Source organism: Schistocerca cancellata, chromosome 5 (assembly GCF_023864275.1).
Source record: "Schistocerca cancellata isolate TAMUIC-IGC-003103 chromosome 5, iqSchCanc2.1, whole genome shotgun sequence".
NCBI lineage: Eukaryota > Metazoa > Arthropoda > Insecta > Orthoptera > Acrididae > Schistocerca > Schistocerca cancellata.
This window is the reverse complement of record NC_064630.1, coordinates 551,043,687-551,058,333: the sequence shown is the minus strand read 5'-3', so window position 1 is coordinate 551,058,333 and position 14,647 is coordinate 551,043,687. Positions and strand designations below refer to the sequence as shown.

Here is a 14,647-nt window from a genome sequence, read left to right as displayed (position 1 = left end):
ATACATAAAATCCCAGAAGTATCTCATTATGTCAATTAGCCTTGGCTGTATTGAGTGATTTTTGTTATTTTTTGTTCAGTCATTTTTACAGTCATATGATGGTTAAAGGACTGACCCTCATCAGTGCAACAATATCAGAAAGAATTTAATATTTTTATCATTTCTAGGTTTCTTCTTCAGACCTGCAGACAAAATTTTGCTTTCAAATTCATTGAATGTGTCTCATATAGCTCTATTTACACTCACTTAGACTTTGTCTAGGTCATTCATTAACTCACTCACTGTGTTTTGGTGGTCCTATCAAGAAGGAGAGCCTTCAGGATTCAGCTTTGTTAAACCTGCAACACAGGTATCAACTTTCAAATACAGCTACTGAACCACACCAGATAGCTCCTATCTGTCACGTTGCTCAACACATATTTTGCTAAAGTGTATTGTAGGATATTCTTGTTTTTTTTACACACTGATATTCAACATTTTCAGCTGCAGAAATCTATGTACAATTTTGACTGCTCACCTAAACTGACTCTGACCCCTGGCAGTAAGCGCATCTTAATTGTAGGTATCTGTGTAACAAACCCCGCATCATCACTTTTTGGATTGAGGAGAGCCTAAATCCTGCATCATTTTCCAGTGCCCTAAGTCGGACACTAGTCGCCAATATGTAGAATATTGGCAAGTTTTTGTTTCGTTTATAGTTCTGAATCTGTATAAAGGAACACTGTGGTTCAATCCATTAAGAAAATATTTCTCCATACAGAAATATGAATGGCTACTGTGAATTTTTCAGATCGATTGCAGAGCGCTTGGAAAAATAAGAAAAAGCCATTTGATGTAAACTCTTAAATTTTCCACTGGAGGCTAACTTTATCATCACTTACATGAAATTATGGAAGTAGGGTGACAGAAAATATAATTAATGATAACTGTATCTTCAACAATTGAATCACTAAAATTCAGTTATGATTAAGTGATCTGATGAGACAAAAATGCTGTAGAATACCTAATCAGCTTCATCAGTGGGAAGGTAAAAGACAATGCTCAAGTAAATAAGAAGTCATAATCAAAGAGGTACAATAATAGTAATGAGTTGATGAGAGTTGAGCTGTGTCACACCAGAGCATGCCTATCAACAACTTGTGTTGCCACCTCTCTCCTCCCCCCCCCCCCCCCCCCCCCCCCGAACAATACATAAATAAAACTGAACAACTTATGACAAATTTCACATGGAAATAAAAAGCATTTTGAAGTTATTAAATATTCTTTCATCACAGGAGAACACACACAATTTTAGACTATTCTCTTTTCAAAAGTGTCGTCTTAAATAGAATAAATTGCTTCTGTATGTTTGAAGCAGTTTCATACCAAAAATGTGCACATTATTCAGAGCTGAACATAACTGTGGAATGAAAAAATGAGCGCATATCTGTGATAAAATGAAGTTAACCTCTGATAAATGTTTGAAGCCACAAACTCTTAACAAATTAAAGCAAAGTAAAATATACAAATCAAGAAATTACCTCAGTGAGAATATCAAGAGCAGCAAGATCATCCATATACATTTTCTGAGGCTTTGATTTGCGATCAGATTTCAGTTTTCCATGCTTTGTAGTGACTTCAGGTTGTCTATGTGTGCGACCTTCCTTTCTTTGCCTTTGAATCTCAGCTCTTAATTCCCTGCGAACCTTTTAGAACCAACAAATATTAACAAATATGGAAGCAAGCAAAGATAATTGAGATATGCCTTACCAAACATTTTAATAATCAGGCAATTTCTTTCCATTCATTTTGCTTTTTTTCTTGTGAATACATTACTTTTATTTCCTGCTTAATACACATTTGTATCAAAATAATGGTCAGTATGAAAAACATGAGGTAACTCACTTTTTCAGCAACCAATGCTCCTTTCTTCATAAGAGGATGTTCCAACAGCTCTCTAGCAAATGGCCGTTGTTCTAGATCTTTGACTAAACATTCACTAAGAAAGTCAGAAAATTGCTGACTATACTCTTCAGGACGGGCAAGAGAGGGAGGTGGGATGCGAGGAATTTGGAAAAGAGCTCGCATTGGATGTAAATCAGAGAGTGGTGGGTCACCTTCTGCTAGTTCAATTGCAGTGATTCCAACAGACCAAACATCACAACGTGCATCATATGAGGAGTCCAGCTGTTGCTCACAAGCTATCACCTGAAATCAAATGCAAAGGTTAATTTAAGAAAATGAAACGAAATGTCTCATTTGCTGTACTTAACGCGATGTAATATACCAAGTGCCTTTTAGATATCTAATTATAATAATTAATGATCCTATGTATGAAAATCAAAATATGTGGTAACTATTTACAATCAAGTTATTCCATTTAACTTACTTCTGGTGCCATCCAGTACGGTGTTCCGACAGATGTATTTCGTCGGGCAAGAGTTGCTGCAAGATGTGATGATACACCAAAATCTACTAGCTTCACATGAGCTTCTTCTGTCAACAATATATTGTGTCCTTTAACATCACGATGCATGCAGTGATTGCTGTGTAGATATATCAAAGCCTATAAATAAAATTATTCACCCTTTATTTCACTGTGATTTATTTACGACTGTGGGTTAAGAGGATACTGTATTGAACGAACCTGAACAGTCTCATGCAGAATATAAGCGATCTGTTCTTCAGAAAGTCTCTCACCCCGATGTTTCAAGCCCTGAACCAAGTCGGTTACAGATCCACCGGTGCATAACTGGAAATGCAATGATGTGAGTTATTCACATCTGCATATAAGAACATTTGTACAGCTTTCCTAAATGCTCATTAATATTTAGGACTGAGTGTGAAAAGAAACAACAAACAAAACCACATAAAATTTTGGAAGTCTGTTGGGTGGAATTTACATTTTAAATATGATCACTTGTTTTTATCAGCAGTTTTAGTTATCAGTTTTAATAGCCAAGTCTTTTGTCACTTCTGGGAAGAAGACAGACAATATGACTGTTTTATGTTTCAAATTTAAGGAAAAACAGTTGTGCTGACTGTAGCAAACTATAATGTCTAATTTACGTATTCCATTGTGCTCAATAATTTCAGATCTCCACAAGCTTAATTACATCTAAACTAGGCATGATTTAATAACAAAGTGATAGATACTGAACAGCACATACAATAAAATCTTTTTACCTCCATAACAAACCATAGCTGATCTTCTTCTGGGGTAGAGCCCCTTTTCAGAAAAAGTCCATTAAAAGAGGGTATATTAGGATGCAAACTCAGGTCTTTCAGAATAAGATACTCCTCCTCAATCTCCTCAATGTTATCTGGCACATTCTCCAAAATTTTTACTGCTACTCGATGGCCTGTAGGAAAGATTTCAGTTACTGTCTCATGTGAACACACATCAAATAAAGCTATTAAAGCATAAGATTTACTCATCAACACTTGGTAGAAGGATTTCTTTGCAGCAGCTTAATATTACTATAGGGAGACAATGATCATTCTGCCAGGATATACACAAACTATAACCTTTGGGAAGTGAGGCACTGTTGAACTCCTGAAACTCCTAGTGTCAGAGTGCTGGTGTCCACCTCAACAGAAGTTAATGTGACCTCAGCAGTCCAGTTTACCAGAAACTACGGTATAAGGAGGCTACTGGTATGACAAAAGCCAGTTAGTAGCAGTGTGAGGTAGCAAATGTTAGTGCAGTGTACAAAAGTTTAATTTTAGTATGGTTATGCTTAGAAATAACTAGAGGAATTTCCACTACTGGAAGATGAGAATTACTGGAGATGTCACAAATACTCAACATCTGAGGGAGATGCAGGTAGCTTTTTCTGGTCATGTGGAAACACTACTGTTCAATATACACATTAAACTTCTGTTCGCGTACCAGCAAAATAGAAAGTTCATGGCGTTAAGATGTTGCACCAAAAAAATATAAAGGATGGTGACAGACTTAAATAATCCACATCAAACCTACCAACCGATAGCATTACATCCATTACGACAGCTATCTCCCAGTCCACATCAAGAAATTCCTTCTGTACAGCCTAGCCATCCATGACTGTCACATTTGCAGTGACAAACAGTCCCTCTCAAAATATGCCGAGGGCCTCATTGTGGTGCTCACAGCCAAAAATTACCCTCCACATCTGTTTCAGAAATAGATCTCCCATGCCTTGATTGTTTGAATGCCTCTGTGCATGCAGTAGTTACTCTTATTTTTTCCTCACGATCCCTATGTGAGTGATACTTAGGGGGTTGTAGTATACTCTTACAGTAATCATTTAAAGCTGGTTCTTGAAACTTTGTTAACAGACTTTCTCAGGTTAGTTTATGTCTATCACATATGCACTGACTGGTCACAAAGGAGTGCCCCCTTCGTAACTCTGAACTACACGGGACTAGTGCAACTGAATCACATTTATCGCCATGGTTTTGACTACCTCTCAAGTTCTGAAATGAGAAATATCTGCTTTACCCACCCCTCCCACAGTGGTGTTCTGCCATTCGCCCAACCTACGCAATAGCCTTGTCCATCCCTATTCCACCCCTGCTTCCAATCTCTTACCCACTGGCTCGAATCCTTGTGAAAGACCCAGATGCAGGGCCTATCCCATATCTCCTCTCACTACTGCCTATTCCAGTCTTGTCACAGGCATTTCCTAGCCAATAAAAGGCAGTACTGCCTGTGAAAGCAGCCTTGTGATGTATCAAGTTACCTGTTGTGTTGTATTCTACACAGGCATCACCTCTTAGCAGTCTGTCCGAATGAATGGCCATTGCCAAACAGAAGCCAAGAGACGGCTAGGCCATGCAGTTGCTGAACATGGCACCCAACACAGTGTCTGGCTTCCCAAAGTGCTTCACAGTCATCTGGATTCTTTTCATCAACACCAACTTTTCTGAACTATGCAGGTGAGAACTCTTCCTGCAGCATATCCTTCATTCCCATAACCCCACCTCTTGGCCTCAGCCTTTGCTAGTCCCTGTTCTTCACTTTCCTCTGTACCATTTCCTGCTCCCACTCCAGTTCCACATACGCCTTCCTATATCGCCAGCTTGCCTGCATGATCTTTTCCCTTTCTCTGCCCCTTCCCCACGCTACCAATTCATAATACAGTCTCCTGAGGATGTATCTAGCAGCCAACTATTCTGTCCCTGCATACTCCCACAGGCAGCACTACAGCATCTCCCCCACATCTATCTTGGATGGAGAGTCATCAATCATCAGATGTAGAAGTAACTTCAGATGTCTCACGGAGAAGTGCGTTGGTATCTTTATTGTTCATTTTGTATATTAATGATCTTTCAGACAATACTAATAGTGAAATCAGGTTTTCTGCAGATGATGCTGTTCTGATAGTATCAGAAAAAAGCTGCATCAATGTTCAGTCAGATCTTGATAAGATTTCAATGTGGTGCAGAGATTGACAACTAGCTCTAAATGTTCAGAAATGTACAATTGTGCACTCCACAAAATGAAAAAAGAAAATATATTATCTTACGACTATAATATCACCGACTCACTGTCGGAATTGGCCAACTCCTACAAATACCTGGGTGTATACTTTGTAGGAATACAAAATGGAATGATCACATAGGTCCAATCGTGGGTAAAGCAGGTGGTAGACTTCAGTTTACTGGCAAAATACTAGGAAACTGCAATCAGTCTACAAAGAAGATTCCTCACAAATCACTTGTGCAACCAGTTCTAGAATATCACTGAAGTATGTGGGAGCCAAACCAAATAGGACTAACAGGGGATATTGAACGTACACAGAGAAGGGTAGCATGAATGGTCACAGGTTTGTTTAATACATGGGAGAGTATCACAGAGATGCTGAAGGAACTGAACAGGAAGACTCTAAGATAGACAAACTACTCTGAGAAAGTCTGTTAACAAAGGTTCAAGTACTGGCTTTAAATGACTACTCTAGGAGCATACTACAGCACCTAAGTAACACTCACACAGGGATGGTGAGGAAGTAATTATTCTTAATTACTTCATGCCCAGAGGCATTGAAACAATCATTCTTCCCGTGCTCCACACATGAATGGAACAGGAAGAAACCATAATAACTGGTATGATGGGATGTACCCTCTGCCATGCACACCGCAGTGGTTTGCAGAGTATAGATGTAGCTGTAAAAGCCAATATTTATACACCACAAACCAAAATCTTCAGTCTGTATACCTCTGTTAACATGTTAATATCTCTGCATTGACTCATACTAGTAAAACTTCCATGACAGGCAATAAATCACATAACATCATGTAGTGCAGTTGGCAGTTAATGCCCATACACCTGTGAGAGTCACGAGCAGATAAGCACACGAGTAGCACCCAGGTGAAGTGCTGGAAGACCACAACTATTATGTACTACATAAAAATCAGTTCTTAGTCTGTTTCCAATTTGTACACATACATTACCACATAGAGAAGTCTGTTGCCATTACTCATACTCTCAGTGTATTCGTGTATCTCAATTAGCATGTTAACTTTCACCAGTAGTTAGCTCTTCTCTTTTGAATCTATTTGTTAGTTACTACTAGTTTTGTCATTTACTTTGTCTACACTCTGGATATTTATTATTTTGTTGTTAAATCAAGGACCATGACAAGTGCACTGTTTTTTATAAAGTCACTGTTGTGACATTCCAAGGTTAGAGCTGGGCATTGAGACTGTTCTATAGTTTTGTTTTCTCTGTCTTCCTACTCAAGGGGATGACGGGTCATTGGGATTTGACAGAGACAATAAATGGGGGAAAAGTCAGTGTTAACGATAAAATGTGTAGTTTACATTATTTGAGGAATTCCTCTCCTGAAAACCAGTTTATAGCAATTTAGTAAACATTCTTCAAGGATACATGGGATGTGTGGACACGACAGGCAGTTAACCTCCCAAATTAAACTCTTATTGACAATTTAAAAAAAACTGACACGCACACACGCACGCACACACACACACACACGCACACACGCACACACGCACAGAGAGAGAGAGAGAGAGAGAGAGAGACAGACACCATCCAAATTCACACACACACACACACAGAGTCACCATCCAAATTCAAACATTTGTCATTCTGTAAGACCACCTTCTTTATCCTCTCCTGTTGCAGACAGCATTCCTGAGCTCATTGTCAGTTGTGAAGTATTGAGTAGCCAGCCAGGCCTTCATCTTGGAGAAGAGATTAAATTGCTTGATGCCAAATCCAGATTATAGGGAGGATGCTGAAAAATCTCCCAGCCGAAGAGTCTGACTTTTGGCTTTGATTCACAGTTTGGGGTTGTGCAGCATTGTGAAGGAGACTAATTCTTTCGGTAATTATCCCACATAATTTGTTTTGGATTGAGATTTGGAGTTCTCCAAGAGTCTCATACTAAATCTATGATGTCTCTGCTACTTTCATGAAATCAAAATTTCTTAGCAATCCCAGAAAACTGGAACCATCATTTTATGGTCTAACAGCATCTGCTTGAACTTTTTTAGGCTTACTAGGGAAAAGAGTGTGCATCTACTGTTGGACTGGTACTTAAGTTTCGGGGTTCATGCACTCCGCCTAAGTCTCATTCACAGTTCAGAAATTCCTCCCACTCTTTATGATAGTGCTGAAGAAATGTCTAGGGGAGATCCATTCTTTCCTTCAGTTTGTGAATACTGGTTACACATTTTCATACCCACTGTTCACAAAAGTTATGCCGTCCAAGTTCTTCAGTCACTTCTTATGGACATCTTCGACCACTTTCATCATGAACATCTGTGTAACCAGCCTTGAATTTTCTGCACCACTCTCTACCACCACCATCACTCACAACTCCAACACCATGCACACAGCATAATCAATCGTGTATTTTGGCAGCATTGACTCCTGCAGCACACAGGAAGCAAATGGCAGAATGTACGTCACAATTGCTGAGAGACACAATAACACAGTCCATTTCAATTGCTTGCTGCTTATACTCTAAGAATGAAACAGAGAGCTGACTGACGCAAAGTGACCTTCAAAGTCTCCTTTTGCAATGACAAGTGCCACAATGGTATCTACAAGCACTTGCTTACTTTCAATTGTCAACTGGAAGTTAATTTATGAATAGCCCTCATATAAATATTGAAGAGAACTGAATTGTTTCACACTTACTTGTAGTGCAAAACTCTGAACAACAGTAACTCTTACTTACATCTAAGGAACCCTAGGTTTTGCACCAAACCTGAGTAAAACAGTTCATCTTCACTCTTCAATTTTATTGCTTGAATGCTTACAGTTATTGCAAATGTAAAATATGGGGCTCCTTTTCCTCTTTTCTGCAAGCAGTTTTTGTTTTTACTTAATTGCGTAACAGATTAATGTGGAAGCTAGATTCTTGAGATGTTTTGCCCCCATGTAAGTATAAGCATTCGTGCATTGTCTTCTGTAGATTTCATTAAAAATGAGAACCTTCAGCAATGCAGAACAAGTCGACATATAAATTAGTAAAAGACCAGGAAATCATATAAATTTAATTTTTACACCACAATAACATGAAAACATTTAAGTTTTTTTCCTTTACATTTGAAAGTTATTTTAAAAAACATTAAAGTACATTACTAGCTGCATGCAGCTATACAACAAACATTACTATGTGTCATGTAGCTAACAGAACCATTTCAATCCTGGAACCTAGATATTAAGATGATTTGTAGAAAGAGAGGATATTTAAGTATGATTTTAATCTTGAATTGGCTTGGGTTCCCACTTTATTGATTCTCTAACAATGTAGCTAAGAAACTGGATGAGCGAGGTCCCAAAAATTAGTTTTCTCTAGAGTACGCTACAGGCGGTTTTCATGGTTGACTGGTACTGCCATATGGATTTCATGACATGAAGTTTCTAATCTAATGAATCTTCCATTGGCTACTTCACAAGAAATTGCACCTGCAAACACTTGTTTAAGCAACTATAAGGCATTACCAGCTAGCAGGTACTTGCCAGTGGTGGTATCTCTTGCACTGTAGACAACGCCGTAGGTGCCCTCGCCAATGAGCTCCTGTAGTGTGAAACGATCCCCTGGGTCGTTCAGCTGCTCAAAGTTCACATGCTGAGACAGGCCTCGGTATGCCATCTTGGCTGGATCGAGCCTATAAAACAATGGGACTGCTGTCAACAGGGTTAGGACTATCACATTAATATATAGTGCTACACAGGATAGCAACAGCTAAACTTCTGCGTGCAGAGGTATATGATCAAACAACAGGGTACCTTCGGTTATTTTGTAAATTTGGCATTTAGTCCACATGAATTGTTAGTTAGAAATAAATGAAGATCAGAAATCATCGTTTCTCTTTTCACTCATCTAACTTAAAATTTTCTGTGCTGTAGTTAGAATCGCATTTAAGTGAAATCTCGACATTTGTTGTGTGGGGACAAATTTAAAGGCGTCCATAGAATTTTTTCCACAGGGTCTGCGGGCAAGGCAATCGCCATTTTTTATATAAATGAGACAGTCAATTTCGAGACATGTCATACCAGAAGAAATAAGTTTTATTGGTCTCTCTCTCTCTCTCTCTCTCTCTCTCTCTCCCCCCCCCCCCCCCCCCCATGACAGAATTTTTTTCAAATGTAAAATTATTTTCAATAAAACAATACCTGTATTTTAAAAAGTGTATTTCCAAATGTACTCCCATTCCCATGGTCGAGAGTGAGAGAGAGAGAGAGAGAGAGAGAGAGAGAGAGAGAGAGAGAACAACAAATTACAACTTTTCCGAAACATGTTAACTATTGATTGGTCAATATTTATAAAATCAAATTCTCTTTCGGTACGAGAATAACCGAATATTCATCATTATAAAATTGGTGTTCTCAAATGTTGAAAATTTGGCGGTCAAGGCCCTTACTTTCTCATTTAAAAAAAGCCTTATCTGTGCTAACGAGTTAGCATTCCTAGTTGTTACTGTTTTCGTCGATCTTGCTTCCTCCAACGTTACAGCTGTTCCACTTCACCAAACAATTTGCTTCCTATTTTTCACGAGGATGAGCACTACGGCGGTATGCCTTTGAGGTAATTTCCTGTTCTTTTGCCACGTACATGTCTGACTGCGTTTCATCTATATTGCGTAAAAAATCTTGTGGCAAAAGAAAAAACATTGCGACTCGAAAAACTTTTGAAAGAAAGAAAATTTTTTAAGGACGTTCTTGTTGAAACTTCAAATTTTCATGTGGGCCAGCAAGAAAACTGTGCAGAGCAAAACCCACGAAGGTTACACAGTCTTGTAGTTAATCAACAATGTGTGATAGTATTTCAGGCTAAAACGGACGCTACTGATGGATATTACAATTACATTGCAATCAATAATACAAACGATATGTTATGTTCCGTTAGACATCAAAGGAAAAGATTAGTGGTATCATTCACGGTTTAGTATTATTACCAAGTGATCATCAGATGGTCTGTTTAAAAAGAAAGAAAAAGGATAGTAAAATACCAGGAATATAAATTACAAATCAAACTTGTACCGCACTCGAATCGTTATAGATTAACTCGTTAACTGAAGAGAGAATGAAGAGGCACTCACAGTGCAATACGTGCGTTCTGATTGTTGGAACGGAAGACTACAGTTTACTAGGTAGTAGTATAAAGTTGTTAAATACTTGGTTAAAACTATTCGCAATATAAACCTGTGATAGAAAGCCTTCTCAAAGTGTAAACTAGTAAAAATTTTATTCGTGTATATAAACTAAACGTACCGGTAGTCTCCAAGTACGGTTGAGGCATGTGTAAGATGCATCTATACAGGCGATCTACACACTACAAACTAGCAACCTATTCAAGAACGGGTAGCTCTCCACAGCAGTTTGTTTCATTAATAATTTAGTTTACTAGTACCTTATCATCATCCTTTCTCTTTTTTACAGACAGATCATACGATGATGACTACGTAGGCTCACACTTCGAATCTCACAGCCAGTCCCCCCCCCCCCCCCCCCTCACGTACACAAACACTAGATTACGCCATTAAAACGGCTGCTGTCCTCCCACTTGTGTCAAAAGTCAAATAAGTAAAACAGACTTTAAGAAATAGTTAACTTCATTTTAATTAATTGGGTGGAGCTAAATATAATATTAGCTCAGTTTCCCCGACTTATCCATACATCAAATAGCTATTCATCCCTGCATCATTTGCACGTAAATACTGCACAGTACCCAATACAAATTTTAACTAAACATAAAACCAAAATATTTTTTGTAACCAACATATTTTTTGTAACCAAATATTTCATGAGAATCTTTAACTAGTAAGGCAATATTCTTACGTTTAGAATGAAAACAAGAAAACCTAATTAATTAAAACTGAATAATGTTACAAAACGTGAAATATCTAATAATGTATTAGAGCGCAAAACAAGAATGAATAAATATTTAAAGAGGTGCGTAAGTTCGACTATCGATGTAAAAAATGTAAACTGCTAAATAGATGTACGCGATTGTTTCGTGACCTAAATTCGTATGTTAGTTAAATGAGTTGCTTCTTGTTCTCGTAAATGCATACTTGTGCATTAAAAAAGAAAAATTAGTATTTTGTGTTCATTCATCTCCTACACAACTTAAAGATCCACATGGTGTCTCAAGAGGAATGGTCAATATTTAGGGGTATGACATGAACGATCATTCATCTAAAACACATACTTTAAGAGCTATAAGCATTTGTTCATCTTCGCTACTGTAAACCATCTCCTGTACTGAACACGTGCTTATAATCCTCAAGGTACCCACTTTAGAGCCCATATTCACTGGATTTTTTTGCTTCGAATGATCCTTCCTGTCATAGGCCCGAATACTGAACATTTCTTCTAACAAGGGAACCTCCCCATCGCACCCCCCTCAGATTTAGTTATAAGTTGGCACAGTGGCTAGGCCTCGAAAAACTGAACACAGATCAATCGAGAAAACAAGAAGAAGTTGTGTGGAACTATGAAAAAAATAAGCAAAATATACAAACTGAGTAGTCCATGCGTAAGATAGGCAACATCAAGGGCAGTGTGAGCGGAGGAAAGCCGTGGTCCTGTGGTTAGCGTGAGCAGCTGGAGGACGAGAGGTCCTGGGTTCAAGTCTTCCCTCGAGTGAAAAGTTTAATTTCTGGCCGGCAAGCTAGCTCAGCGTGTTCGGTCAGAGGGTTAACTGCCCTCTGTAATAAAATAACTGAGTTAATGGATCAACGACGAACTCAAACGTATGTCTTGCGACGTCCGTCCCCGAAAAAAAAAAGTCTACTTACTTTATTTTCGCAAAGTTATGATCTGTCCGTTCGTTCATTGACGTCTCTGTTCACTGTAATAAGTTTAGTGTCTGTGTTTTGCGACCACACGCAAAACCGTGCGATTAGTAGACGAAAGGACGTGCCTCTCCAATGGGAACATTTGATCGCAAGGTCATAGGTCAACCGATTCCTCCACAGGAAAACACATCTGATACATTCTATACGACACTGGTGACGGCATGTGCGTCACATGACAGGAATATGTTGTCGACCCACCTAACTTGTACACTTGGCGAATGGGCAAAAAGATTCTTCTACCTTGCCCGATTTAGGTTTTCTTGTGGATGTGATAATCACTCCCAAAAAAGTGATGAAAATATAAGAGTTTGTCATATAAACTGCAACAAATGAATGCAACAGTTTCTCAGTCGCACAGTTTTCCCTGTGCTCTGTCAAAACATATGTTTTTAACGTTTTTGCGTTGTAGTCGACTGACGTCGTGTGTTTCGATGTTTGTTTAGGTGTAGCGTCCCCATACTACGACGCAGTTACCTCGCATCGGACGGAAGGACGGACAGATAATAATTGTCTGAAAATAAAAAATTAAACTTTTCACTCGAGGGAAGACTTTAACCAAGGACCTCTCGTTCCGCAGCTGCTCATGGTGCTGCTGAGCTCACACTATCCTTGATGTTGCCTATCTTGCGCATGGACTTCTCAGTTTGTATATTTTGCTTATTTTTTTCATAGTTCCATACAACTTCTTCCTGTTTTCTGGCTTGATCTGTGTTCAGTTTTTCAAGGCCTTTCCACTGTGGCAACTTATAACTAAATCTGAGGGGGGTGCGATGTGGAGGTTCCCTTGTAAGATACCCTGTATATCTTTAGCTTTACTCTGCGAAACACGATAAATTGCGCGGCGCACGATACTTTTTACTGAATCACATATTAAGGTCTGTTCCCTTCCATTAGTGGATGGAGCGTGCGAAGAACGAACGCTCCTGAGCCACTGTGCGAGCTATTATTTTAGTAATTTTGTCTGCACTGTCTCGTCGAGTGCTTTCATCCGAGACACACTGGCCTTATAGTCTATGGTGCGATAAGCTGCAACTCTAGTTCACCTTTGGTGTTTATGAAGGAGACGCTAACCAGCACTTCGTACTTGCAGAATGTTGTTGTTAGACTCGTTTTTTTGCCGTTCTTGCAACAGGAAGGTGGTGTGTTGTTCCAAAAGGATAATGCTCACCCACACACTGCCCGTGAAACTCAACGTGCTGTGCAAGACGTGCAGGAACTTCCCTGGTCAGAAAGATCTCCGGACTTGTCTCCAATCGAGCATGGGTGGGACGAGAAGTGAGTGACCCATGCGACTGGTCAGCCAACAACTCTTACGGAACTACGTGAACAGGTCGAGCAGGCATAACATATCGGATCCCAGTACAGTATTCTCCATCTGTACGATCGACTGGATGTCAGAGGCAGCGCCTGCATTGCCACCTGTGGAAGATACACCACGTACTAATATGGCTGCTTCAGCATGGTTCGATACCCGGTACGTCAGAACCGATTGTGTATTTGATCTGTAAACGTTTCATGTACTCCATATGCACTGTTGCAACAATAAATTTTGAATGAACTGGAAACTTCTAAAATGGTGTGTTGTTTTTCCCCTGTAGTGTATCTCTGAGAGCTCTAGAGTGATATATTGCAGTGGTTGGCACGGTGGATTCGCATTTGGGAGGACAGCGATTCAGATCCCCGTCCGCCCATACAGACTGAGGTTTTCCATGAATTACCCCAAATCGGTTGAGACAAAAGCCGGGGTGGTTTCCTTTGAAAAGGATACAACCGATTTCCTAAACCATTCGTCCCGTATTCGAGCTGCTTCTCTGATGACCTCGACGTCGACGGGATGTTAAATCCTAAACCTCCATTCTCGTTTCTGACAGCACCCTTCCTAATAAGTCAGTGTCCACACTTTCATATTTGATTCTTTCTAGTCTGTTGTACTGAATCTGGAAAGGGCGAGACAATGTTTTCAAGACCTGCAGCTACATTTTTTATATTTCTTATTATCACGAATAGTTTTGTCATAGCCTTAGAAAAGTCAATGCATATCTTACTGGATAGATTGTTTCGTATCTGCCAGCCCAATGCAATGGATTTATTGTCTTTAGCATTACCCTGGAAGTGCTCACGAAAAAAGTTTTTAAACCCTACTATCGTAGCATATTGTGACCAAAGGAATTTGTAGATCATCTCAACTGTTTCGAGATACAGGGCTGTTTCCTGATTAGCCTCTTAGCTTCTAAAGTGCCTTTGAGGACTAGATCTTAATTGTGACCTGATTCTTTTTTGCACACCATTGTATACACCACTCATGGCGGATACACCGTCAACATTGCCACAAACACTTTCTCACATCTCG

General features: G+C 39.3%; 1 protein-coding gene across 3 annotated transcripts in view; it reads right to left on the bottom strand.

Annotated features, from left to right (window-relative positions):
• Window positions 1–14,647, bottom strand: part of LOC126187502 (myosin-IIIb-like) — a 267,897-nt gene that overhangs the window by 81,267 nt on the left and 171,983 nt on the right. For all 3 annotated transcript variants that reach the window (XM_049928617.1, XM_049928620.1, XM_049928619.1), the window contains 6 exons: window positions 8,954–9,102; window positions 3,166–3,341; window positions 2,627–2,731; window positions 2,369–2,545; window positions 1,885–2,187; window positions 1,521–1,685 (listed from right to left, as the gene is read on the bottom strand). In XM_049928617.1, coding sequence (XP_049784574.1) covers window positions 1,521–1,685; window positions 1,885–2,187; window positions 2,369–2,545; window positions 2,627–2,731; window positions 3,166–3,341; window positions 8,954–9,086 — 1,059 coding nt within the window. In that variant the 5' untranslated portion in view covers window positions 9,087–9,102. The remainder of the gene's footprint in view (window positions 1–1,520; window positions 1,686–1,884; window positions 2,188–2,368; window positions 2,546–2,626; window positions 2,732–3,165; window positions 3,342–8,953; window positions 9,103–14,647) is intronic.